Source organism: Terrapene carolina, unplaced genomic scaffold (genome assembly GCF_002925995.2).
Source record: "Terrapene carolina triunguis isolate 2854851 unplaced genomic scaffold, T_m_triunguis-2.0 Scaffold62, whole genome shotgun sequence".
Taxonomy (NCBI): Eukaryota; Metazoa; Chordata; order Testudines; family Emydidae; genus Terrapene; species Terrapene triunguis.
In genome coordinates, this window is record NW_020664413.1 from 18,049,462 (window position 1) to 18,074,981 (window position 25,520).

The window sequence follows — 25,520 nt, forward strand, 5'->3', positions numbered from 1 at the left end:
ACAGGAATTTGAGTATGGCTGATTAAGGCTCTGAAGGTGGAGTCCTAGGAGATGTCAGTAGCTCTCATATGGTTTAACTGCTTAGTATTCTGGCATGCTCAATATGTATAAGGTTCTTACAGTGATAAAATACATTATTCTGTTTGAAAAGTAGGTGCAGTCTCTTATTAAAACTACCACTCTTAATTATATTTGTTTAAATGGTAAGAATCAAATTCTACAGTTACACTTATAAAAATCTGATCTACTCCAGATTTACAGCAGTGAAACTGAGAAGAATTTGGCCCTCTGTTGTAAACCACATTAAAGGTTGTGTTGCTTCATTCCTGATCAGGCTTTATGCCAAAACCTGATTCTATGGGTGGGGATATAATCAGTCTGTAACAAACAAGCTGTTTTGATTCAGAGTCCATTTCCTGCACATTGTAGCAACAATCAGAGAAACTGAAAGGAGCTGGCCCTCTTAAGGCACAGACTTTATACACGTAAGTACAAATGCTTTCAGGAGAAGCACAGGCTTCAAAGTATTTTTCACTGGAAGTTCTCAAAAGGGAAGGCTAATGTCTTCCATATTTTGGTAGCATTCAGCAATAAAAAATAATCCTGTAGCAATCAATGCTTTCCTGTTGCAACCAGTTTACAATTGCTTGAGGAGTGCTCACTTTGCTTTCTGATTTAATTTGAAGAGTTTAAAAGGTTTTGCTGTATGGTTCAATGAGGGTCTAATTCACACCCGTGTAAATCAGGAGTAACGTCAATTACACTAGTGTAAGATCAGACACAAGCCTACAATTTACAAAACCAAACGTCCAGGATAATTTTTGATTATCAGTTAGTAATGCTCATTTGGACAAGTTGCCCTATCATTAGTGGTCTGTTTGTAGAATTAATTTCCTCCTCCTCTTTCCCCACTTCTAAACTAACTGATTGCAGGCCAAATCGCAATCAATCAATCAATCAATCAAATGAACAAGATAAATTCCTTAAACTGCATCTAACGTGAAATGAATTTATTCTGTTCTTATCACTGTAGTTGTACAAAATAAACATGCAAATTAAATCACAGCAACTACTATAGTTATTATAGAAATAAAAAACCTTCACTATCATGATCCTAAATTGTAAAAAGACTAACAACTGTAGAATATTTTTAGAAGATTGAAGGTTGTAAAATATTTTAATACCAAATGGTATGAGCCTGGCGTTATTCCATCTACACTAAAGAATAAGCTGGTGGACTGAGCAAAGGAATGTGTCAACATGGACTGTACCATTCTTTCTTATGGGTGGTATACAGTGTGTTTCATAACCCCTGTGGACATTCAAATATTACTTTGCTTTCTTGCAACATTTTAGTTTGTCTGTTTTGAAATCTCCCCTAGTTCTCTGATTTTGTTGGAGGATTTCAATGCTGAGCATCTAAGAAAGAAAACAATTGTCAGTGAAACTGATCCATATGCGTGTCTGAATGTCTGGATATGTTGCAGCCTGAACAGTTTTGTAGTTCCTAATGCATAACTGCATTTTATTCTGTGTTTATTCACTGCAAATTTCACTTGAGTGCACCAAATACATACTGAATTGTTGGCCTGAGGGCTGGTAATTCATGTAATGGAGTCAATTTAGCTGCAATTTGTTAGTCTGTCTTTCTAATGCATAGGCAAGATTACGGCTCTTATCTAACAAAAACAGACTCATTAAAACAATCCCCAGCAACAACGAACAGAGACTAGGTGCTTCACAGCTACCTGAGCCCATGTAGTTTACTATGTGAGGGCCAAATTTTGGAGCACCTATTTACACGGGTGACCCCTTAATCACATGATCAGACCTTTTGTTTTCTGAGACTGCTTGCCTCAGAAAGTGCTTATCAGGGTGAGTAAGAGCTCCACAATATTGCCCTTAATATACTTATTTAACATTTTTCTCTGAGTGCTTTTAGGGTACTTGAAAGATTCAAGGGGCATTTCAGATGGATTGAGTCATTTTTCTTGTCTCTAGGTAACTTTCATGAGCAGGGCCAAATTCTGATTGCTTTGACCCCGAGTATAACTCAGTTACTTTCAATAGTTGCTGCGGAATTACCCAGGTGTAACTGAGGTCAGACTCTAGCCCACAATACCTTACCCACCTAGGTATACTGAAATTTATAGGGATTGGTAGAGTTGGCCCAGCACTTACACCGCTGACAGAATTGTTATCTGAAATGTAGTTACCCTCCCTTTCCCTACACAAGGTGCAATACCATCGTTTCCAAAAAAAAGTGTAAAATGCTGTGATGAATCTGACATAGGTGAATGAATGTGGTCATTTGGGAGGATGGTTTGTCAAGAGTGGGTCAGTGAGGTTAAGGTATCTTGAGGAGCACAGAACTTGAAAGTGGTTGGGTTCTGGTAGCCAGATCATGAAGAGCTGGGTCAGTTGTCTGAGGTTTTGTTTTTTGTTTTTTTTAAATTAGCTACCAGTCAAGTGGAAGTGGAGCAGGAACTGTGTGGGAACCACTGTTTCAGCATGAATAAACAGTGCCCAGAGACTCCCATACTACAGAAGTGAACATTGGGTAGGTGACCTTGAGAATACCTAATTACTATTGATGGAGGAATGGACAAAGAGCTGTCACCCAGGGTATTAGGCCTGAGGAGTGATAATTTTCTTTTGGACTTCCCCTGAAGGCTAAAACTACCCCAGAGACTATATTATAATTGTTAATTGAAACTGTTTAAGCCAATGAGCCTAAGGTATTTGGGATCTAGAGAATCATCCTTTTGTTTGAGCTGTGTGCCTGAATGCTTATTGGGTGGGACCCACCAGCTGCTAAAGCCAAAGGGGCCTTGCAGTACAAGGACCTTAAATGCTTGTCATGCAGTTGATCTATAGCTGGTGTGCCACCAGTCACTGTTTCTGAAAAGGGTGCCTGTCCCACAGCACTCCAGGAACCCCACTGGTGCTACCCAATCAGAATGGTGGCTTTTTACAGCTGCTTGGCACTGATGTACATGGCTATCCAGCTGTAAGGCATGGAGAATCAGTACCTTTGTCTGTTTTCTCCATGGTTTGCTAGGGACCATCAGTGAGTGCTGTTTATGGTGATGGTCTTCACAGTGTAGGGTACTGTCCATTGGGGACTGAAGTGAGACCACCAAGCCCATTTCACCCCAGTCATTCAACAGCAATAATACATCTAAAAGTATATTGAAGTCACAGGACAGCCCAGAGTCTGGTGGAGCTGGCAGATTTGGGGCTACCCAATAAACTTAATATTTTTTTAAAAAGAAACCCCACTGTCTGTGGCAGTTACTGGAACAATAATTTAGCATTCCAAGAAAAATCTGGATACATTTAAAAATTGGCTCCTACTCCTGTTGATGAATTAGAAATATGCACAGAATGAGGCCTGAGAGGGCGACTTGGCAAACCATAAGAGAGAGCCTCAAAGAGAGCAATAGGGAGAGAGTTTGCCCCTATTCTAGTGGGGTACCGGGGCTGTGGAGGCATCACAAAGGGCCAGAGACAATTCCCTAGTGCAGGCACAGTTCAGTGCCACTGTAAGCATCTATCCCATGAATCCCAGCTGGGCACGGTTGGGGGGTTTGTTGATATGCTCTTAGACATGCTCAGCAGAATCCTTCCCTGCCAAAATACCCACCGAACACAGTGGCACAAGTTGCTATAGACCATGTAAGCAGCAACAGCACAGCTTTCCCATCCGTGCTGTGGGATCTTCCTGTGGAAGTTCCAGGGTTGCTCCTGGCCACACAGCTCCTAGAGGGAAGTATAGTGTCGCTCTTCTCTGTTATGTGCTGTGGCAACTTAGAGAACAAAATGGCTGCTGAACTGCTCATTGAGAGAGTTTTGGGCAATGTAATGGTGCAACACCCTGAAAGGAAGAGGCATCCCAGTTTCACAGCATATGCACTAGCTGAAACTCTTTTACTTTACCCAACGAAGATTCGCCTAAGAATACAAATTCAGCTAACGCCCTGCAGACAGGTGGGCCCAACACACAGAGGAACCCAGCTAAAACTCTGCATTTTATATTTTTCCCATTTATGCTCAGTGGAGGTAACAGAGCAGAGTTGGAGCCCGTGGGCTGCTATAGTGGTTGCACAGCAACCAAGTCCAGGAAATACGGCACTGTAGCTCTACTCAGCTGGCTGCTCTCATTCCAGAGCTCGTCGGATAAGGTAGGTAACTGCTTTGACTCTGTTTAACCATTCCCTTTGTGGGGAGTTCAGCTCAGGGGATTGGGGAGGGGTTTAAACAACATTTAGGCAAATGACTCCACGCAGGGATAATGGAGCAAAGAACTGCTAGCCAGCTGGGAAAAATGAGTCAAGCATCTATTCGGTTTTGTTTGCTCACAGGCATAACCTATTCATACAGTGTATTTTGCCACAATATTCCCCACCATACACAGTAGCAGAAGAGGAGAGAGAAAGCAGTGTTTGTTGGTTAGAGCACAGGACTAAGGTTCAGCACTCTGGATTCAATTCCTAGCTTTTCCACTGACTCTCTCTGTGACTTTGCCGTGTCACTTAGTCCACTTTCTATGTGCCTCCATTTGTCCATCTGTAAAATGGGGTTAAAACTACCGCTCTGCTAGTAGCTCAAATGACTTTTGTGAGACTTAACTAACTAATGCTGGTGAAGCATTTTAATCTTCTCGGATGAAAGGTGCTTCATAAATAAAATATTGTTTATTAGATTGTTATAGTTTTCAACAACCTATCTACAGAAATACCACTACTCAGAATCCTCTATAAAAATACCAAGTGGCTGAAAGCAAGAAATAACAATTCCTAGCTTCTCTGGGAGTTTATACCTAGCTTCCTTCCAATCCCCACATTCAAGTGCTACTATTTAGATACCTTCCCTCCACTGCAAATAACCTGTGTAGATTTTAATTGAATCCTACCCCACTACTGTGATAAAATGGTGACATTTTGTCAGTGGAGATTATATATGATTTGTAATTGTTACTCAGACCTGAACTAGGGCTTTTATTGTAGAATAGTGTCATGCACTTTATATGGGAAGCTCCTTCCACAGCTCTGTTTCTAATCTAAAGCAACAGGCCAAGGTCTCAGAACAAAGTCCAGCAATAATGTAGCTATGCCGATTATACAAGCACATTGTCAGTGTTCAGACCAGATACAGCACTGGCATGGCACTCTGAAGCAGTCTGAGACATTGGGGAACTTATAACTGTAGTCTGTGTGTGTTTGATTCATTACTAGGGCTGAAGAAAGAGTTAAAACAGGGAGGAAAAAACCTACCCCATTCTTTTGTGTATTCCATAGGAAACCAAACATGGCATCTTCTATGAGGAGCTTGCTCTCAGACCACAGCCGATATGTCGAAGCTTTTCGTCTGTTCCTTGAGAATTCGACAGAGCACCAATGCATGCTGGAATTCGTTGAGAAGAAGCTGCCGGGCATAATATCGAGGTAACCGAGTCAGATGTTTTATCAAAAGGACAAACCCTTGATACAATTCTGTACAAGTGATGAATGTATGCTTCTGACTGCAGGAGCCTGGGCTTGCAAGGGCTGCCTGAGAGTTATAGATTGCCCTTTTTTCCCCCTCTCCCCCCTCTGTAGATCTTTGATAGTGCTTTAGTTAGAGATTTTATTTAGACACTCCACTGAAAGGCCTCTTTTTGTGATGAGGTCTGACTAGAATCATAGAATATCAGGGTTGGAAGGGACCTCAGGAAGTCATCTAGTCCAACCCCCTGCTCAAAGCAGGACCAATCCCCAACTAAATCATCCCAGCCAGGGCTTTGTCAAACCTGACCTTAAAAACCTCTAAGGAAGGAGATTCCACCACCTCCCTAGATAACCCATTCCAGTGCTTCCCCACCCTCCTAGTGGAATAGTGTTTCCTAATATCCAACCTAAGCCTCCCCTGCTGCAACTTGAGACCATTTCTCCTTGTTCTGTCCTCTGCCACCACTTGCGAACAGCTGAGCTCCATCCTCTTTGGAACCCTTCAGGTAGTTGAAGGCTGCTATCAAATCCCCCCTCACTCTTCTCTTCTGCAGACTAAATAACCCCAGTTCCCTCAGCCTCTCCTCATATGTCATGTGCCCCAGCCCCTAATCATTTTCGTTGACCTCCGCTGGACTTTCTCCAATTTGTCCACATCTCTTCTGTAGTGGGGGGCCCAAAACTGGATGCAATACTCCAGGTGTGGCCTCACCAGTGCCGAATAGAGGGGAATAATCACTTCCCACGATCTGCTGGCAATGCTCCTTCTAATACAGCCCAATATGCCGTTGGCCTTCTTGGCAACAAGGGCACATTGCTGACTCATATCCAGCTTCTCGTCTACTGTAATCCCCAGATCCTTTTCTGCAGAACTGCCGCTTAGCCAGTTGGACCCCAGCCTGTAGCAGTGCCTGGGATTCTTCCTTCCTAAGTGCAGGACTCTGCACTTGTCCTTGTTTAACCTCATCAGATTTCTTTTGGCCCAATCCTCCAATTTGTCTAGGTCACTCTGGACCCTATCCCTACCCTCCGGCGAATCTACCTCTCCCCCCTGTGATGGTACCTCCCATAAGGCTTTATGGAAATATGCATATGAATGTATATATATAACATAACTAGAATGTGTTTTATACTACTTATGCCATGTAACATATCTCTGTAAAGGTTATGATCTATTGAATCTATTAATCCTATTTGTATGCATGTATCATTTTTGTATTGGAAGTTATGAATATTGGCTGCATATTTGCTTGATTCTAAGTAGGCTGGTAGTGAAGCAGTTGGTAGCAGGAAATAGTTAGATTTAATTGTTTCCTTGTATGCAAATATAACTTAGATTTAATAAACACTAATGTACAAAAAATATATTAACAAACTGCATAGGATTTTAATAATTTTATTTAAGGCTTTTATGTTTATAAAAAACAGATAGCATTTTAACTGAAATTAAAGATTCTCTCTGGCTTTCACACAATCTATTTACTAATCAAATAAGCTTACGGACTACCTTCCCTTGAAGGCCTGGGGTGAAATCTTGGATCCATGGAAATCAATGAGAGCAGGATTTCACCCCTGGTTTCTGTTCCCAACTCAGCCGATGCTTTGTAATGGGATCTCGAGCAAGTTACTTAACCTCTCTGTGCTTCAGTTTCCCCATCTGTAAAATATAAATACTTTTGCAAAGTACTTAAAAAAAGCTAAAAGTGCTTTTATAGTCTACATGCAAAATACAGCCGGTTGAAATTTTCCCAACAGAACAGTTTTCAGTTCTGTTGAATCAGCATTTTCCAGTGGAAATGTTCCATGGGAACGTGTTGATTCCATCAACTTTCCTGCCAGCCTGTCCGGCTTCCTGGGATCCTTGGCTCCTCAGCTCCATGGCTGTCTGCCTGTCACAAGGGGGGCTACCTACGCTTGCCAGCAGGCTGGCTTCCCAGCTGCTCAAGCAGGCAAAGGAGCTGGACAGCCCAGCCACCCACACAGCAGGCAGCTGGCAAGTCCAGGAAGTGTGAACGTTTTATTGTTTCCGAAACAATTATTTTGGAATTTCAGTCTCAGGAACGATTTAGTTTTCATCCTGATTTAGGAAATCTCATTTTCAAAAACTCAAAATTTATCACAGGATGGAAGTTCTGTTTCCCGGCCAAGTTCTGATTCTCAAAACCCATTCTCCCAGAGACAGAGGGAATTGCAGGGCTCGTGCTTCAGAATCTTTTTTAGCTGTGTGTAAGCCCTCCGGCCTGTAGCCTGAGAGAGAAGGGAGTGCTGTTGTGATGGTTCTCGGGGGTACCTAGGGCTGTGACTCACCTTCTTACCCCCTGCCTCCCGTGGTAGGGAGCCTTCCCTGTGCTGAGCTCAGCGACAGCTTCCCAACACTGCCAGCTTTCTAGCCACTCAAGTGCTCTCCTCTGGGCTACGCCTGTAATATCCAGCCCCATCACTGGCTACTCACATAAATCCCTGGTCTGCTGTCCCCGTGAACCACGTACACACCAGGCTGTAAGATTCAGCTCTGGTCCAGCATTTCTGACACCACAGCAGCTAGGTATATCTGTAGTGTAGACACGAATAACATTATTATCAAAGATTCAAGTGATAATGAGTAAAGTATTAGAAACAAAAGGTTACATGTAAAACAATCATAACATGCTTTCTAGAGACCAACAGGTTAAACTCCTGTTAAAGACATTCTCTCACCCAGGGTCTTTTGCAGCTTTAAAACGAAGGTTAGCTGATAAACTGCCTGTTTACTTCCAGGATAAGGAGGTGTCTTCTTTGCCTTCTATTTATACTGCCAAGTTCAATGTCTGCCCTCCCGCGGCTTGTTTTTCTTGTGTGCTGCTTCCCTGTTTACTTCACATCTCTTTGGCTTTGTATATAAGTGGGCATCCATTGGGTTTCTTAACATGCTTAATTTACATACTGACAGAGAGAGAGGTGAATACACATCTCTTATCTGACAGCCTGTTTTTTCACCTCTTCTGGTGACTCATACCTTGAAACAGAATCGAAGAACATATTTTCAGTGTGTATGTATACACACATAACGCCTTACATAGTATCTGCACATACATTTGGCAATGATGATAAAGACAGCGACTCAGCTTTCATTTAAGACCTCACTGACATTCTTCATTGAACCAGAATGTACCTGTCAGTCTCAAGATATTCCTATTACTCCCTCACCAGCTGTCATTAAAGGGTTCTTAGGTCACACCTCCCCTCTTACAATGCAGTAGAATCAGCCACAACCCTCTAAAAAGAGGTAAAATTCTGATCCCACTGAAGTCAATGCGAGTTTTGTCATTGATTTTAACAGAGAAAGGATTTCACCCCAGTCATTAATGACCTCCTCCTAGCTAAAGTCAAGGTGTGCTGCTTTATTAGTCTAGATTGCTTGGCTGCATTTACCACAGCAGATCATTCTCTGCTCCGCCTTCTTTTCTCTTGGCATCTCTGACTCTGCTGTTTTCCTGTGCCTCAGTTTCTCCATCTGTAAAATAAGGATAATACTGACCTCCTTTGCAAAGGGCTTTGAAAGCTAGAGATAAAAAATGCTGTACAAGATCTAGGTATTCATGTTTTTGTTCAATAGAGTTACTCTGGATTTACACAGGTATAAATAAGGCCTATGTGTGTGTGCTACTAAACAAACATTAAAACAAAGTCCATGCTCTGAATAGCTTATAAACCAAAGCCATGATCAGGTGCAATCAAGTACAATACAAACATATCCATTATATATATACACACACACACAATTTTGCATATGTCCGAGGACACACTCCCCTCCAAGATGGAAGAAAACGTGTGGTGGGCCCAGTTTGTTTTCAGCCCTAAGACATGCAGAACTCCCATGGATTGCCTGAGTAATGACTGAATAAACACTGAGCATGAATCCTTAGCCTGGCTCTATGCCTGCCATGCACACTTATAGTTCTATGTTAATATAAAGCAACACATATCTGTGTACATTGTCTTATTGTGGGGTGTGCGTGTGTTTTCCTAAGGGTGTTAAATCTTTGCAGTAATGAAAAGAATCTATTAAATATCTAGCCTAAAATACGCAAACCTATTTTTGTTTTCAGCATTGGAAGTGGAAAGTCTGCCATCAATATTCTAAGTGTAGGTGGTGGTTCAGGTACAGTAAAACCTTTGTATATATTTATTTTTTCCTGTGGGAATATTGGATGGCAAATCGCAGATGAGAATCGACACCACAATGGGCCTGGGTGGATGCACCTTTCCTTGAAAAAAATGGGTTCAAATCCAAACTTGGCTCACTAGTAAAAACAAGGTTTCTGGTGATATTGGCTGCTGTCCACCAAACAAAAGCATCACACAGCTGTCAATCTGTACTCAGAATAAATCCATGGGAATAGCAGAGCAAATTTATAGGCTTATTAGAGTTACCTTCATAAAGTAATCTATAGCAACTGGCGGATTACTCGACTCAAAGACTAACCTATTCCATGTTACTACTTAGAGACTGGTTCCTGCTCACCCTTAGTTGCTTGAATAATAGTTTGTCGGTTTGAGGGACTGGGAAATCCACTGGAGCCCAACATGTACCTTCACACACCCACTACCTTTATTTTCACACAGCAGGAGTCCTGCAGAGATTCTGTGAGGCTGGGGCGTGAAAGGGGATTATGTTGCAGTTGAAGTATTCCCCCCCACCCCCCAAATGCTGAGGGCCTGGGCTCACTACTCAGTGCTGTGTAAGGCAGAACTCCTGTTGATTGCCTGAGTAAGGAGTGAATACAAAGCAAGCAAAGATTTGGGATTTAGCCCCATGTCTGCCATACACATCTACGGATCTGGCAGGTTCGGATTATCGTCTTTAGATAAGAAGAGAAGGGGAAAGGAAATCAAAAGAAAGGGAAAGAAACTAATTCTGTAAATTCTCTTAATCTTCTATATCCCATCCACCACACAATGAGGGACACAGTGCTTGGTCCTAATATGTGTGTCCGTCCCAGGTATGTGTGTACAAGCAGGGTACAAGGAACCGCCTCCTGCCCCTCACAAGAAATCTCTCCCTGAGCTCCCTCTGTGGCACTATCCTCTACTCAGGACTGTGCCTAGCTGGCTCAAGTTAGCCCAGAGTGTTCACACACAAAAACCAGTTCACATGGCTGTCCTATCTCCCTTCATTTTTCATCTTGCCAAGCTCATAAAATCCCTTGAACCTTCACATAAATCAGTCTCTCCTGTAACTCGTTCAGTTTTACTGTACTTCTGTGCACTACCTACACAGAACTGATTCCTTCTGCATCTTTAGGTGCCAAGGACGGAGCAGATCATGAATAAAGTTTAAAAAAAAAAACCCACAAACCTATTTCCTTCCTGGTACATAAAGACCTCTGCGTATGAACTCTAAAATCTCTAGATTTGGCTTTGTTCCTGCTGTCACATTACATTACAAGTTCATATGAATAATCACTGACCATGCTCACCACAAAGGCCTCTTATAGAAATTACTGGTTCCCAAGAATTCCTATGCTTTAGATAGTTATAATGCCATCAAACATGCATCTCTGAATCCTCATTTGCTGATGAGATACTGTGCAGGAGACAGACACTTTGAGCTTGGTCACATAAGGTTTTTTTCCCCCTAACATTTCCCACTATTGTTGCCCCCAGTTCTGGTCCACTAGTGGGGTAGTGATGCTAGGGTAGACAAGGTATTGGTAGCCACCATCTTTTCAGCCACTGTGGTGTCTGGGTGCTGTTGAAAACCTGAAGGTATATATGTAGATAAATAAGGGAGTGGCCTCACTACATGATATGCCTTCCTAAATACTGCTTACATAAGTCTCCCCACTTAATACCGATGTCCTTTAGTTCTAGTCTGCCCATTAGACTCTATTAGATCAACAAATTTAAAGTAACCCTTAATGTAATTTAAATGCTTTAGTCATGTCATCTCTGAAGACTAATCTCATTTTTTTCAATCTTTCCTTACAAGTAAGAATAGCCATGTGTAAACGCCGAGTAATTAGTAATAACCTTGACAGTGAGACAGAGTAGAGAGATTTATTTCTAAACAAGGGGGATCATTTTATGCCAAAAAAGTGTTGTTTCTCACAGGATCATTTGAGTCAGTCAGTGGGGTGTTTAACTATCTAATCAGAGAGACGCATCTTAGTGTGACAGACACTGATTCAATAAAGTGGCAATTGCTCATTTTGCCATAACCGAGAAGCTGGATTCTCATTGGCTCTGAGAGTGGACTAAAGTCATATGCTAAACTCAGGACAGCTCATTTGCTCAACTACCGTTATACTTTAAGAATAAGCTGTTTTCTGATTTGCTGAGGTTTCTCTCCCCCACCCTGAGTGTCTGTGAGTCAATAAGGAAGGTTCAGCTGTTCGTTATTTTAATGGGTTCACACCACTTTCATGTAGCCTCAGGCCCATATTGAGGCCAGTATGAAGCTGTAAAACCCTGTGAGAGCTCAGTAAAGATTGCTCTTCCTGGGGCCTCATCCCCTTCTGGGCCCTCCAGCATGCAGGGAGCATGATTGTTGCTGGTCCTTGGTGCAGAGAGTACAGGTGGATGGATGGCTCCAGGCACTCATCCTGCTTCTCTCATCCCTAGTGCACCCACACTAAGGCCAGGCACGATCTGGCCATTCAGTGTAGCTGTTTGGGCCCATTATAACCAGACGATGGAGAGAGTCTGCTGTTGACTACAGCTTGTGCCTTATTAAGTTTCCACTTCAGTGCACAGCATCCTAATGTTGCTGTACCTGTAAAAAACATAAAAGGCATCAACTGTGCTGTATACTATCCCTTTATTTAAAATTTTTAATTAGAAACTTGATGGTGAACATAGTGATAGCCTTTAAAAGGTAATTGTATTAGAGAGTTTAAATACTTCCAATAGCCTAATTGCCAAATTGTTGATAATGCAAGCTGCCGCATATTTGACTATAAAATGCCTCAGGACACCTGTTTGCATATAAAAGAACTCACTGAAGTTAATTAAGGCTGTAGATTAAGTCATGAGTCAAAGTTTTTTTGTTTCAAAATAACGTAAAGGTGGTGTGGCCATGAAGAGTAGAAATTTCCATCAACATATGGAAATGGGAAATTCAGATTTTATTTTACTGAGACTGGTACAGCCTTTCCAAGGGGATATTTTTTTTTTACAGAAGGTTGATACAGAAAATGAACTCTGTAGTAGTTAGTTAACAATTCCATGTTCCCAGATTTTCCCACAGCAGACTGTGAACAAATTAATTTGCTCTGATTTTCAATAAAAAGCAATTTTGTGGTGATAGCAAAACCATAGCTATTTGTTACTTCTGAAATTCAATTTCCCTTTCTTGAAAGAACATGCTTACACAAATGCCATGTAAACATTTGTTTTTAAAAAGATAGTTAGCTCTGAAAAGATTAAACCCTTCCCCATGTTTTTATGTGCCTGTAATAGGGCCTTATTCACACACAAATAGTGCAAGACTTGAACCCTTCGACTGTAGTGTGAAGTTAAAAACTGTAGTGGCATGTAGCAGAGCGCAGCAGGGCGCCCATGGTTCCTGCCTCTGCCAAGTCTACAAAGTCACTCTGAGATCCTGGGGTTAGTAACCACTGGTGCAGTTTATTCACAGGGTTTGTTCCCACCACTGTTTCACAGTTGGCCCTTCACCATCTGCAGGCAAAAAGGAGGGGAGAACGACCTCCCTGCTTCCACTCCCTGCCTTTTCCCTTTCTTTCTGCTCTTTCCCCCCCGCCCCCGTCCCGCCCTGAGGCTTTTATACAGCCCCAGGCTAATTACGCGGCAGCTGTCTCTGCTTCCCCAATTAGGGCCAGGTTATCTCCAGCCATCTCTAATCTATCCCCCTAAATAGGAGCTGGCGTGACAGAGGGCTGAATCAGAAACCCTTTGCCCAGCACCCTGTCACATGACATATAGTAGGTCCAGAAGCAAGGCATGGACCTCTTCATGTCTGCAGTGGTATGACGAGAAGAAGGATGGTCCAGTGGTTAGGTCGCTAGCCTGGGACGCAGGCGACCTGAATTCAATTTCCTATTCTTTTGCCAACTTCCTGTGTTACCTTGGGCAACTCTGTGCCTCAGATCCCCGTCTGTAAAATGGGCATAATAGTACTTCCCTACCTCACATGGTGTTGTGAGGCTAGATAAAGTGAAGACATAAGGTGCTTAGATAATGGGAGTCATAAGTACCATGTGTACCAAAAGAAGTCACATTAAACCAAGCTGGTGGGGAGAGGGGGAGGAGGGAATGAGCATGTGAAAAGTTGCCTGCTTGCCTCCAGGAAGGTTAGCCAGCCACTCTCAAACACATCTGTATCTCTTCAACTTACCAAATTCACCCCAGTTATCCATTTTTGCCTAAGTACATTAATGCTGCTTGACTCCACCTACTCAGTTGGAAGTCCATTCCAACTATTCACCATCCCTCCATAAATTCTTCTTGCATACAGTCTCTGTTATCATAAATCTCTGTCCATAGTCCTACGCTTGATTGAGTGTCAAACATTTTATACTTTAACATCGTTTAAATACTTCAATCTTGTCGCCTTTCATGACTAAGTTCAGCTGCTCCTTGTAAATAAGACCCTCTATTCAATTTTTCATTTTAGTTGCCCTCTGTTTTCACTCTCGACCTTAACTGAACGTTTAGACAAATAAGGTGACCAACACTGAACACCAAAACTAGGCAGCCAGTGCAATCTAAGCAATGCCTTTATAAAGTGTTACAGCACAGTGTCCTTGGCATCCTTCGTCATACAAATGAACGTCTTATTTGCTTGCTTTACTGATGCTGCATATTGGACTAGGAATTTAAATGTTGGCCTATCAATACACTCATCAATAACATCACTGCAGCAGCTTTGAATGATCCCTTGTGTACAGAGAAAAAGCAGCCAGTGCTGTTATATTTGCTTTATGCTGTATACAGAGACACACAGTATTCAGCTTAGTCAGTCACAGAAAGAGCAAAGCACTTTAAGCACCAAAGGAAAAAATGGCGATTTGCTTCAGTTTTCAAATTAATTTTCTTTTTTTCCCCCTTCTCATGTGTCTCATTGGCCAACAAAGACCCCTAATTCACTCTCAAAAATAAACACAAAAGACTCTCCAAATGGCCTTGTAAAATACAAATAGGGGAATACTGTGATGGCTTAGAGATTTTCTAATAGGACACGGAGCTTTTTACCTCTGGTTCATTGTTTCCACACCAGCCTGGGTTGGTAGTGACTAGAAAAGGGGCAGATCTGCAGTTTGGATCCAGATCTATACTTTGCCAAAGATCAGGGATGATTGTATCCTGGATTTTGGTATTGACCACTCTCTAATAAAACCAGATGACAGCTATTTAGTGGCATGTGTGAAACAAAATAGGAGGTTCAGTCCATTTTTGAGAGGACGTGTACATATCACTACAGAACATCACATCTGATACCAGTGTAATAGTGTCAGAAAAGTCAGACTCATGAGGGACTGATGGAATTAATCTTCAGTCCCTAGAGATAATCTTCCAGGATGGGGTTGAAGAAATTCAATGAGAGCAATATGTGGAAGACTACACTGCCAATGTCCGTGTGATACCTGTCCAGTACATAAATAGTGGATTTAATCATCATGGCAATTGATCTGAGACCTACATTTTCTTTTAAAAAAAAGAGGGATTTTGGGAAGGATGATAGCTAGCAGAACCCTCACATTTAACCTTGCTCTGATTTTTTTATTCTGTTTCATATTTGTATCCTAGGTGAAATTGACCTTCAGATTCTCTCAAAAGTACAGGCTAAATATCCAGGAGTTACCATTAACAATGAGGTGATAGAGCCAAGCGGTGAACAAATCCTCAGCTACAAAGGTATTTGAACTAGCAAATGCATTTAACGAAGTTGAACACTGGCTGACATATCATCTTTATAAGGCTTTTTGTTCCAATTTCACCTCAACAAGAGGAAAAAGTTACTATCTTCATTTAGGATTAGTAATTTTTCAACTGTATTGCTGAGTCCTGCCTTCTTAGCAATGTCCTAGTTCCTGATCCTGCAAAGAGCGCTGCATGGACAAACCTTATAACTACCCAGATGCCTCTGCTTATCTCACACTTTTTATGGCACAGTATTTATCAGTATGTGCAGTGTTAGACGCTATCTGCAGCCATGCCTCCTTACATGGCTAGGTGGTCAGATTTTATAAACTAGACAGGGTTCAGTAACTGGATGAGAGAGCTATAAGTAAAACCCTAATGTTTTAGGATGTAGTGTTTGTGTTTCAGTGGTGTGGTGCTCTTCCCTCAGATGGTACTGACTCAGTGTCCCAGAATAGCATTGAGGGGTCTGCTTGAGATTGTATTTAACAAGAATGCCAAGAATTATTTTTAAGTGGTTTGCAAATATTAACTACCTAATCCTCATAATACCCTACTGAGTTAAGTATAGTCCTCACAAATTAGGTAACTAAGGCATAGAGGTTAATTAGCTTGCCCAAGATACTGACAACGTTAATGTACAAACTGGCATTCAAAAGATCTTTGCTTTCAGTCCTATACTCAGAGGCCTAGAACATGCCTCTCTCCATAAATCAGAGATCCCCACTGATTGTTTTGTGAAAAATGCCCTGGCATACCTAATAAAGTATGAGTGTTTAGTCTTTGCCCTTGGCCAAATTCTCACTGAAGTTTCAACTAAATGTATTCATTTTGATTGCCAATCTTAGCTAGTTATGTACTGTCAAACACCTACTGGGTTCCATCAGTACGTGGCTATACATATTCTGGTGATGGGCAAACTGATTTCTACATATAGATTGTACGCTTTTGGAAGCAGGGCCTGTGGCCAGCCTTGCTCCTCGTGGGTGCAGACCAGTACCAGATCAAAATGTGCAAGTGATTTTAACAAAGCATGTTCTTCTGAACAAGTGGTGCACATCTTAGGCTGAATTTACCACTGTGATGCAGGGCTGCCCAGAGGATTCAGGGGGCCTGGGGCAAAGCAATTTCGGGGGCCCCTTCCATAAAAAAAAGTTGAAATACTATAGAATACTATATTCTCATGGGGGGCCCCTAAGGGGCCCGCGGCCTGGGGCAAATTGCCCCACTTGCCCCCCCCCCCCCTCCCCCGGGCAGCCCTGCTGTGATGCTGCCGTTTTTATGCTGCTATAACTACTGGAAACAACATAGTTACACTGCCATAAAACTGGGAGTGCAGTGGTGAATCAGGCCCTTGAGTCAGTAAGCCCACTCTAAACACACTTCCCTCTTCCTAATATTCAGTCTTTGTACACACATTAAAACAATGCTGCAAATGTTTCTCTTATTACTCTCCTGTAATTAGCATCACTCTAAAATACCCTCCCTTTCTTTCATTCTTCAATACAAGACCCTGAACGAAAGGCCTGGCTCTGAACACACTTAAAATGTGGAGAAGTTGGGATGAGGACCTAAACATTGTTCCTTTCTGTAATGGACCGAACTAAAGCTTGGGTCCAGGCACTAGGATTTTGAGGAAGCTGGAGCCAGATTAAGTTCCTAACTTCCAAATTTTTGCTCATTTCTACTGAAAAGTCTCTACAGCAAAGAGTGTCAAAGATAAAGGCATCAGATCCCATTTGTACTTCATCCTACAAAGACTTGACCAGTCAGTCCCTCACAGAACTGGGCCGATCTTTACTATGTATTACCTTTATTTGTTCACATACTATAACATATAGGCTTCATTTTTAATATTCTGTTATTACATTAAAAATGATGCCAACATGTAACTTTTGGCTACATTACAATTCTGAATGGAAATTGTTTCCACATTTGCAAATGGGATCGACTAAACGCCATCCTCTCTGTATTTTAGAACGTGTAGCTAAGACACCGAACCTTGAGAACATAAAGTTTACCTGGCATAAGGAGACGTCGTCTGAATACAAAAGTCGAATGAATGAGAAAAAAGTGCTTAAGAAATGGGACTTTATTCACATGATTCAGGTAAAAGCTATGCATAGTAAATGTTGTTGAAGTCCGTCTCTACAGAGTATGCCTAAGGTCAGTGACCTCATTGTGCACTTTAATGAGAAGAAAGGTAAAGAATTATTAAGAAATAAACTCAACCTACAAGTGAGCAGCAAAAATGAAAACTGAGTAGCAAGGCAACTTTAGGGTTTAGTAGCCTCATTAACCAGGCTAAGGTGGCAGTCAGCAGAGATGTAAATGTTAACTAATGTTTTTTTAAGTTTTCCCTCTCTGTATTTCTAGGTTCACTGAAGTTATCACAGACAGTGTTTTCACTGCTAAAAATCTGTGTATTCCCCCCCCTCAGAGTAACTAATGCAGGTGAGCTAACCCAAGGTAAAAACACAGTGGAGACAAGGCACTGTAGTTTTACCATCAGTTAAACTATGTGAGGTGAGCACTATATCCCCACCTGGGCTTGACCTTGCCTACCTTATCTGTGCCTTGTCTCCACTGTGGTTTTGCCTTGGAATAGCTCAGCTGTATTAGTTACCCTGAGGTAAAAAAGGTAAAGACAAGGCCCCAGTGAAGACAAAGCCCCAGAATGATTAATGATGTCACAGAAAGATGCGTTTGTGGACCAGACATTGCCAGAAGGATTTCGGGAAGGGGGCAGAGAAGAATGTTAGCAAACATTAAATTAAACACTTCTGTGCTGAAATCGCCGCACAGCCTGGTTAGTGGTGTCATTCAGAAAATTACAGAACCTTAACACCACTTCCCTGGAGCGTGAGCTATTGCATGTCGTTTCATTCTAGGGACAACTTTTCTTAAATAGAGTCCCTGATCCATACTACTTCTATTGCAGTCAAGTGGAGTTTTACTACTGATTTCAATGGGAGCAGGATTGGGTCCAAGGTGTTTTGGCACCTTCTTGGTTTTCTAGGCATGGTAATTAGACAAGTGAGAAGGAAAACGCAGTCCCTTTAAGTGGTCAGTGCTTCTCCATTGATGAGAGGGCTAACAGTCTGGTCATAAAAAAAGTAAACTCTCCACTTCTGTGATGGAGCTGTCCCAGGTGAGCAGAAATCCTAGAGTGGTAATCATGTCACTCTGTATTGTACATAACCTACATTATTCTGGACACATCCTATTTTTATTGGCTAGAAATGGCATCATGAGCAAAACTTTCAGCAATTACACAAAAGTTCTAGGTTTCTTTTTTTTAAAAGGTATCCAATGCAAACCTGGACAAAAAACTTAGGGCAAGACCGTCACTTGCCCAACACACCCAGGCAAGGTGTAAGGGGGCATAAGACACCCCCTCACTCCTCTGTGCAGGGTACCCATGTTGCTGCCAAATGTGAGCAGCCGCCTCCTCTCATGCAGATGGATGGGAAGTGGGCGGAGCTTATACATTGCCCTCCCCCACAGCGCGTCAGTCCACAGAGCTGAGCTGGTGCAGAGAAGGAAGTTATCTGCTCCAGGTCAAGAGGTGCTCCAGCTTACTTACTTACTGGAGCAAAGGGGGAACCAGGGACCAAATTGTGGCTCTGAGCAACTACCTGATGCCTCTTACTCAGGGCTTGTAGTAAATCCACTTACGTTATTTAGGAGCTGACCCTTAGGGTTGCCAACAGTCCCTTATTACAAGGGACATCCCTTATTTTTTCATCTTTGTTCAACAAGAGCAGGAGTTGCTGCAAGCTTCTCCCCCCGACATAGCTATTGCTGCTCATGGGGGCTGGAGTAATTAAGCTGAGAGAGCAGTCGCCCAGTCAGCTTTGAGCAGCTACGTTAGAGAACTTACAGAGGCGTAGCTGCATTGGTACATCTGCAACTCTGTGAGCTCTCTAGTGTAGCTGTAGCCTCAGCTTCCTCTCAGGGATACCTCCCACTGCTGCTCCCACTATCTGCTCATTTTCTGCCTCCTTTCTGGCTACACACAGACAGACGCTGCCCACGCCCCTGCATTTGCCATCAATCTCCAAGGAACCTGTCAGGCTTGGAGTATTTATTTTACAGTATTTCTTTTCATTTCCAGATGCTCTACTATGTAAAAGATATCCCTGCTACTATTAAATACTTTCACAGTCTGCTGGAAGCTAAGGCTAAGCTCCTTATTATTCTCGTATCAGGTAGGTGATCTTAAGTGGGTTCTTTCCACACACAGTGCAGATCTGAATGTGCACCTATGAGGACTGTATGTGTTCATGTGTGCACACATCTGAATTCGTCATAGGCCAGTTCTCCATTAACTTAATTCCTGTACTATAGAGCTTAAGCTCCTAGCTTAGTGAACTGCCAGCCAACTAGACATGTATTATGTGTGTGTGTGTGTTTTATATACAGTAGACTGTATGCCTCAAAGTCCACAAAATAAAAACAGAACTTTGTGAAATTCACAAGTCAGAATCTTGGCAACTTCGTTTGTAAAAAAAATTGTTCCCTGACCACACACAATGTCTCTCTTTGCAATACATTCAAAAATACTGCTATAAAAACAAGGACAGTGATAAACTCATAATAGACAGACAATGAACCAAACAGGCTTGATCCTGACACTCTTACTCAAGTAAGTAGTGCCATTGATATCAGTGAAGCTATTCGTGCATTAAAGGTTACAGGATCAGGCACAAAGACTTGTAACTCTTAGACACGTGGCATTAAGCAAACAGCAGCAATGGTGCCCTGTTGTGCCATACAACAGGTGTTGGTGGACATATGGTCCATTTTCCCCTTTAACTGCCCATTTCCTTAATATCATCATTTTGTGGAAAATCTCATCTGCAGAATTAGATTGGCTGTTTCACATCTGATTGAGATACTGTATGATCGATTCAGTAGCAAAATGGAAAAACAGAATAAGTTAGGATTCTACAGTACTGTGACATCAGATGACTATGGATTTATTAGCATTACCATGACTGGAGTCTAACATAACCTCCTGGGAAATTTCTCATACAGTTATATGGGATTTTCTGACGCTAGGATACAGTAACGTGTAATCGTTGCTAGGATATGTAAACGTTCACCTATGATTGTCTTGGCAAGGCCCTTAGGCAGCTAAATACCTTTGAGGAACTGGGCCTCAGTGCTTAAAGTTTTGTTTTTATTAGATTTGGGGAAATTTGTAATGTATATTTTAAATAATGAAGTTCACCCCTTTTTGTGTTCGAGAAAATTGTGCTTTTTGCAGGCAATTCATAAAGGTACTATTCAAAATTGTTTTTGAATCATTTTTGGCTGGTAGCTTGTTAGCAAGCTGTTCACTGCAAGTATTCCATATTTAAAATTACAATAGTTTACATTAGACACACAGGTGACATGTTTCAGTTCCGTGATTGCATCAGCATAACTCTTAAAATCAGGTTCCTGGCACAAATACCCGGAAATCTGAATTTGAAATTTCTTGTCCATGAATGTTCTGGGATATTCACTTGACTCCCTTCAAGCTACCAGTAAATGTATTCACTGGAATATTCATGGAAGGCAAACACAAAAAAGGGCATGAACACAGTCAAAAGGAATTTTTACAAATTTGAACTAATGCATAAAATATTTGCAGTCCTCACCCAGCGTTACAGTTTTTGCATGGTATTATTCCTTATTGTACTTCTCTCTGAAAATGCAACTCATAATTCACGATTGCATGAGTCAATCTACATCTACAAGTAAGGCTGTTAGAAAACATATGTGAACAGTCATGATTGCTGTGTCTAGAAGTCTGAGTTATGTGTCACAAGTTTTGATAGGCCAGCCCTCCCACCTGAGTCAGAACAAGAGTCTCGAGGGTAGGATTTCTGACCTAGAGTGGCCTTTTACCTGGAGAGAGGTGGACTGGTGACAAGGAAAGGAGGAAGATAATGGAATAGAGAAGAGCAGAAAGCAATGGAACCAACAAGGGAAAGGAAAACTGAATCAGAGGCAGCTTAGAATAGCAGAGAATAAAAAAATAAATAAAACTAAGGAAGAGGAAAAAAGAAGGGAAAGAGAAGAGCTTCAGAGAGAATGAAACAGGAAGAGAAGGGTGAGATGGGAAAACTACAAGAAAATAAACAGGCAAAAGCAGTTTCAAAATATAGCTCCCTCAAACAAACAAACAAAACAAACAATCAAACAGAAAAACAACCTGGGACTAAAAAGAGAAGAATTAATAAGGATACATGGTCTCTCTATGACAGTTTCAGTCCCTCCAACTCACTCTGTACTTTTCGAGAGGCCAGGACAGCTACAAGAGTTAAGTTGTAGTGTTTTTAATCACAAATCAAAAAAACCCCCATTCAGTTAACATCATCTTGAAAACAAAAGTAGTGCCATATGTTGCGCCTACAGAGAGCTATTATAATGATGCTTCACTCAAGTAGTGTATAATTGCTCCACTCAGAAATGGCACCAAGTAACTGAACACTGACACCAGCAACTTTTCTCCAATTAGTGCTCTGCATTCATTTTCAACCAGGTGAAAAAAAAATATCATCAGAGTCTCCTCTAAACCACTGAAGTATTTATTATACTGTAGGTAACTGTTTACAGATAAAGCCAGTTTTGGAGACTGGTTTATTAGTTAAGGGAATTTAGAGTCCTATCTCTCAGCAGGGCCTCAATTAGGCCTGGATTTATTTCCAGCCCACCCAATCAGGGTGGTGTCATCCTTTTTATAAATGATTTACACTGGAAATGCTGAATCATGGAACTGAGATTAGAGAGAGTAAAGAAATCAATCCTGCATTGTCATCAGCTTCCCTGACTGTTCTTTTTCTAATGCCCACTGTCTCGGTACCTCACTAATTCAAAGTATGTCTCTGCTGTGAAAACGTATGTATGTACAAACGTGTGATCACTATGGGCCAGATTGTGGCTGGTCCTTAGATGCATGTGCAGGATTGGGGAAGGCTATAGGAGCATTCTCATCCCTCCCCTCCTCCCCGCCCCTGCTGCCTTGCAGGGCCGGCTCTAGGCACCAGCGTTCCAAGCATGTGCTTGGGGCGGCACTTTTCAAGGGGCGGCATTCCAGGTTTTTGTTTTTTGCTTTGGCAGCGGCACTCTGGCTTTTTTTTTTTTTTTTTTTTGCTTGGGGCAGGAAAAACCTGGAGCCGGCCCTGCTGCCTTGTACAGCCTGAATAAGAGCCAGCCAAAATAGCAGGCCCTGATTGCTCTCCAGAGGTGCAGAGAGGGAGGAATCTACTCAAGACTGTCCCCCACCAGCTCGTGTAATGGGACTGACGGGGTGTAGCAGCAGACATACTCACCTGTACCCTAAACAGCGTGGTAGAATTTTGAGGTAGAATTTTGCCCTAGCCTTTGGTGCGGCTCTGCACCATCCTTTACTCTGGGCTCTAGGCAACTTGCACAGCCTAACCCTATATAAATATTAGATATAACTAAGTGTTTTGTTTTATCATTTAACAAGCCTTAAACTTAAAACCGTTAAACTGCTGAATAATCCCTGATTTCAGAGTAGCAGCCGTGTTAGTCTGTATCCACAAAAAGAACAGGAGTACTTGTGGCACCTTAGAGACTAACAAATTTATTAGAGCATAAGCTTTCGTGGGCTACAACCCACTTCTTCGGATGCATATAGAGTGAAACATATATTGAGGAGATATATATACACACACATACAGAGAGCATGAACAGGTGGGAGTTGTCTTACCAACTCTGAGAGGCCAATTAAGTAAGAGAAAAAAAACTTTTGAAGTGATAATCAAGATGGCTCAGTACAGACAGTTTGATAAGAAGCAAGTGTGAAAATACTTACAAGGGGAGATAGATTCAATGCTTGTAATGGCTCAGCCATTCCCAGTCTTTATTTAATCCTTTGTTGATTGTGTCTAGTTTGCATATCAATTCCAGCTCAGCAGTCTCTCGTTGGAGTCTGTTTTTGAAGTTTTTCTGTTTTAAGATAGCCACCCGCAGGTCTGTCATAGAATGGCCAGACAGGTTAAAGTGTTCTCCCACTGGTTTTTGAGTATTATGATTCCTGATGTCAGATTTGTGTCCATTAATTCTTTTGCGTAGAGACTGTCCGGTTTGGCCAATGTACATGGCAGAGGGGCATTGCTGGCACATGATGGCATATATCACATTGGTAGATGTGGGTACCCGCATGGCCCCACAGTATGCCAACATTTTTATGGCTGACTTAGAACAACGCTTCCTTAGCTCTCGTCCCCTAACGCCCCTACTCTACTTGCGCTACATTGATGACATCTTCATCATCTGGACCCATGGCCAACGGAAAGGGGTGGCATGTCTGGCTCTTCTGCGGCAATTCGGCGGCGGGTCCCTCAGTCCCTCTCGGAGGGAAGGACCTGCCGCCGAATTGCCGCCAAAGAATGAAGGGCTGGGTTTGTAACGGAATCCTCCCTGAGGCTACTAATGCTGCACAAGCTGTCTTGTGAGTGGGGATTCGGTGGCTGAATCCATCCTATCCCTTCCTCCAAACCCCACTGGGCATTGGTACAAGGGAAGCAGAGGCAGGGGTATGTGGACCTCCTATGCAGATTCTGTGGATCCTGCCCTTTTGCTGCCACACCAGACTGCATTGGTTCCACTGTGTGCAGGCCCATCTACACTCAGGGGTCTTACCCACAGGGCCGGCTCTAGGCACCAGCAAAACAAGCTGGTGCTTGGGGCGGCACATTTTTAGGGGCGGCATGGCCGGCGCCAGAATGCCGCCCCTAAAAATGTGCCCCGGCCGCCCTAGCTCACCTCCGCTGCTGCTGCCGCTCGCTCGCCACAGCTGATTCGCGCACCGCTACTCGCCCTCCCTCCCAGGCTTGAGAGCCTGGGAGTGAGGGGGAGAAGCGGCGCCCGCGCCGCGGCCACTCGGAGTCTCCCCCTCCCTCCCAGGTTTGAGAGCCTGGGGGGAGGAGGTAGGGCTGGGGATTTGGGGAAGGGGCGGAGTTGAGGCAGGGCCGGGGGTGGGGTAATTAAAAAACGGGGGGCGGGGGGCGGCCAAAATTGTTTTTGCTTTGGGCGGCAAAAATCCTAGAGCCGGCCCTGCTTACCCATTTAGTGTAGCAATTATTTTGCATATAGCCTCTGTGCTCCCATGTCATGGGCTGTGTCTCCTGGGCTGTGCCTCCTGAAAGGTTCAGCTCAGAATTGGGGCCATAATGCTTAAAATAATACATCTGAAACTCTGTTTAAATACACTCTTATTTTTAATATGATTTTAATCTGGCAGGAACCAGTGGCTGGGCCAGGCTGTGGAAGAAATATGGACCTCGCTTACCTCTGAACGATCTTTGCTTATATGTTTCATCTGCTGACATCAAAGAGCAACTCAATACAATAGGGCTGAAGTATCAGGTCTATGAGCTTCCATCCACTATGGACATAACTAATTGTTTTATCAAAGGGAACAAAGAGGGGGAGCTGCTGATGGATTTTTTGACAGAAACCTGCTATTTTAGTAAAACCTCTAGTCTAGACCTAAAAAATGAAATAATGGAAGAACTTAAAAAGCCTGAATGCAGTGAAGAGAAAGATGGAAAGGTTTTTTTTAACAACAACTTGAGTGCAATAGTGATTGAGCCATGATTAAGATCTACTGGATTTCTCAGTCCAAAAACAAATGATCATATACAAACAGTTAACCACTTAAATGTCTGTCTGTGTTTCATACTCTATCAATTAAGTTTACTAGGGTATGGCTGAAAGAGTTTATAAACAGTTAGGAAATTAATATTAATAGGTGTGACAAATGCACATTAATACATTACTAATTCTTCAAAAATATATTAATACATAACTTGCTAGTCAGCAAGTTATACTTTCTTATATGGTAGTTCTATAATCAGAATACATATAACTAGCACCATTAATCAAAGCCCAGCAAATGCAAAACAATGCACTTCTGATGGATGGGTAAGGAGTAATACTGACCTTGAACGGATATCATTATAATTTAAATATGCTATCCAGCCAAATAGTTTTTTAAATGAAGTATGTTTGGAAATCTCCAGTAGAACTCCTCAACCTCGCTTACAAAACTCTTCCCCCATAACTACCGATCCTTGGATTGGTTCCTCTGCTACTGATGTGGTTTTGAAGTTGTTGCAACACTGCCTTCAAAACAACATACTTCTG

General features: G+C 42.3%; 1 protein-coding gene across 3 annotated transcripts; it reads left to right on the forward strand.

Annotated features, from left to right (window-relative positions):
• The first annotated feature begins 400 nt into the window (after positions 1–400).
• On the forward strand, positions 401–25,520 carry HNMT (histamine N-methyltransferase). Of its 3 annotated transcripts, XM_026647438.1 has the most exons (9): positions 408–485; positions 2,459–2,560; positions 4,058–4,184; positions 5,301–5,447; positions 9,578–9,630; positions 15,237–15,344; positions 17,329–17,459; positions 19,468–19,561; positions 24,616–25,520. In XM_026647438.1, the coding sequence occupies exons 4-9, from the start codon at positions 5,311–5,313 to the stop codon at positions 24,969–24,971; spliced, it is 879 nt and encodes a 292-aa protein (XP_026503223.1). In that variant the 5' UTR covers positions 408–485; positions 2,459–2,560; positions 4,058–4,184; positions 5,301–5,310; the 3' UTR covers positions 24,972–25,520. The 3 variants fall into 3 exon arrangements, with proteins under 3 accessions (XP_026503225.1, XP_026503223.1, XP_026503224.1); XM_026647439.1 differs by lacking the exon at positions 4,058–4,184; XM_026647440.1 differs by lacking the exons at positions 2,459–2,560; positions 4,058–4,184 and having other exon boundaries at positions 401–485.

Coding starts and splice junctions, on each gene's coding strand:
- HNMT (XM_026647440.1), top strand. CDS start 5,311: ATGGCATCTTCTATGAGGAGCTTGCTCTCAGACCACAGCCGATATGTC. Junction 9,631..15,236: donor AAGTGTAGGTGGTGGTTCAG/GTACAGTAAAAC, acceptor TTTGTATCCTAG/GTGAAATTGACCTTCAGATT. Junction 17,460..19,467: donor ACTTTATTCACATGATTCAG/GTAAAAGCTATG, acceptor TTTCATTTCCAG/ATGCTCTACTATGTAAAAGA.